At 44.6% G+C, this 1,804-nt stretch overlaps 1 protein-coding gene across 3 annotated transcripts in view; it reads right to left on the bottom strand.

Annotated features, from left to right (window-relative positions):
* LOC108243833 (DNA ligase 1) overlaps positions 1-1,804 on the bottom strand; it is a 20,397-nt gene that overhangs the window by 4,618 nt on the left and 13,975 nt on the right. For all 3 annotated transcript variants that reach the window (XM_037973022.1, XM_017429519.3, XM_037973023.1), the window contains 4 exons: positions 1,377-1,457; positions 1,268-1,310; positions 414-451; positions 254-347 (listed from right to left, as the gene is read on the bottom strand). In XM_037973022.1, coding sequence (XP_037828950.1) covers positions 254-347; positions 414-451; positions 1,268-1,310; positions 1,377-1,457 — 256 coding nt within the window. The remainder of the gene's footprint in view (positions 1-253; positions 348-413; positions 452-1,267; positions 1,311-1,376; positions 1,458-1,804) is intronic.

The following is a 1,804-nucleotide window of genomic DNA, read 5'->3' as shown; positions in this document are numbered from 1 at the left end:
CAGCAGACAGACAGAGAGACACTCTGAGGACAGCAGGCAAACAGAAAGACACTCTGAGGACAGCAGGCAAACAGAGACACTCTGAGGACAGCAGGCAAACAGAAATACACTCTGAGGACAGCAGACAGACGCAGAGACACTCTGAGGACAGCAGGCAAACAGAGAGACACTCTGAGGACAGCAGGCAAACAGAGAGACACTCTGAGGACAGCAGTCGTCCCAAACCGTTGAAGATTTGATCCGTTTGTTTTACCGATGTGAGCCGTGAGGTCAGCAGCAGAGCTTCGGTCCTCTGGAGACGTCTCCGCCTCGTCCTCCGTCCCCCGGTGGGACACGCGGACCTCCACCTGCGGCACCAACAGCAGCTTTATAAAGTTCCTGGGCTCAGATAGTTCCCAGCAGCTTCAGGTTACCTCAGACGTCTCCTCCTCCGCTGCTTCCTTCTCCTTTTCTGAAAAAGACGAAATATTAAATTAAATTAAACTGGAATAAAGTCTTTTTCAGACAATATTTACACAAACCTAAGTTATAAATTTAACTTTCTGATTATTCTTTATTTATTTAGCTGCTAAAACCACAAATTTCGACAGAAAGTTCCCATATTTATTCTTCCAGGTTTTAGCAGGTCGAAGGATTTAAATCTGAATTTTTAAGTTTTTTTTCCATAATTGAGTCAACATGTCTGATCTGAGAGCTGAGAAAAAGAAATCCTCTGAAATTAAACTTTAAACCGAGCCGCCAGTGTTCAGAAACTTCTTCCAACTATTTACAGGTTTTGGCTCTGAAGCCAAACGCCACAATCCGGTTTGTGTTTCTTTGTTTTCTGTTCTTGTTTTTTTTTCCCCCTCTTTTCCAATAAAGTGAAAATTATTAAAACATTCTGCAGGAAAACCAGCTGCAGGCGCAGCGCTGCCAAAACTGAGAGGCAAAGAAGAAGAAAGACGCTTCGTTTCCCTGCTAAATAAAAAAAAGAAACTAAAAAGGCAGGAATAAATCTGAGCCTCGCAGGGAAACAGACGGTTCGATTTTCTCTTGGAATAAATCAAATTTAAAAACGGATCTGAGCTTCTGTTCGTGTCTCTGGGTCAGAAAGTTTAGAAATATTTCTGCGTCCGTCGCTTTTTTACACCTTTAGTTAAAAAAACAAACTAATCTGAAGAAATGTTCACAGTTTTTATTTAACTGCAGTAAAATTAAAAGGTTTCGGCTCGTGAATAAATGAGTTTTATTCAACCCTGTCAGGGTTAAACCGATCGGTGTGGCGTACCTGCATGGGGCGGGGCTTCGCTCTCCTCGGCCCGAGCGGATCTCTGCGGGAGAAAACGGCGACACGTCAGCGAGCGCGAAAACCAAAAAGGTTCGATTCAGTTTGGTACCTCTGCCGCCGCGTCGTTGTTGTCTTCGTCCTCCGAGGACTGAGAGGAAGAGGAAGAGGCTGAAGCTGCGGCTCGTTTCTCCTGAAGAAACGAAAAAAAAAGACAGAAACCGATCAGAGTCAGTCCTCACGCCGGCAAAAACAGATTTAATTAAAATAAAACCTGAAACTTTACGTCTCCTCGTATTTATACTGAGATCGTCTGTAACTGAAGGCGACGCTGGAATCAATAAAACCACAGATTGGTGCTGAAAACTCGACCGAACAGCTGAGGTTTGAGTTTCTGTCGAACGGAGAGCAGCGAAAACAGGAAGAGGCGCCCGTTTCCAGTTTCTGAGCTAAACCGAAGCTCCTTTAGCCTCCAACTAGCCTTTTGCCTCTTTTAGCCTCCAACTAGCCTTTTGCCTCTTTTAGCCTCCAGCTAGCCTT

Source organism: Kryptolebias marmoratus, linkage group LG20 (assembly GCF_001649575.2).
Source record: "Kryptolebias marmoratus isolate JLee-2015 linkage group LG20, ASM164957v2, whole genome shotgun sequence".
NCBI classification, from domain to species: domain Eukaryota; kingdom Metazoa; phylum Chordata; class Actinopteri; order Cyprinodontiformes; family Rivulidae; genus Kryptolebias; species Kryptolebias marmoratus.
This window is presented reverse-complemented; position numbering and strand designations above follow the sequence as displayed.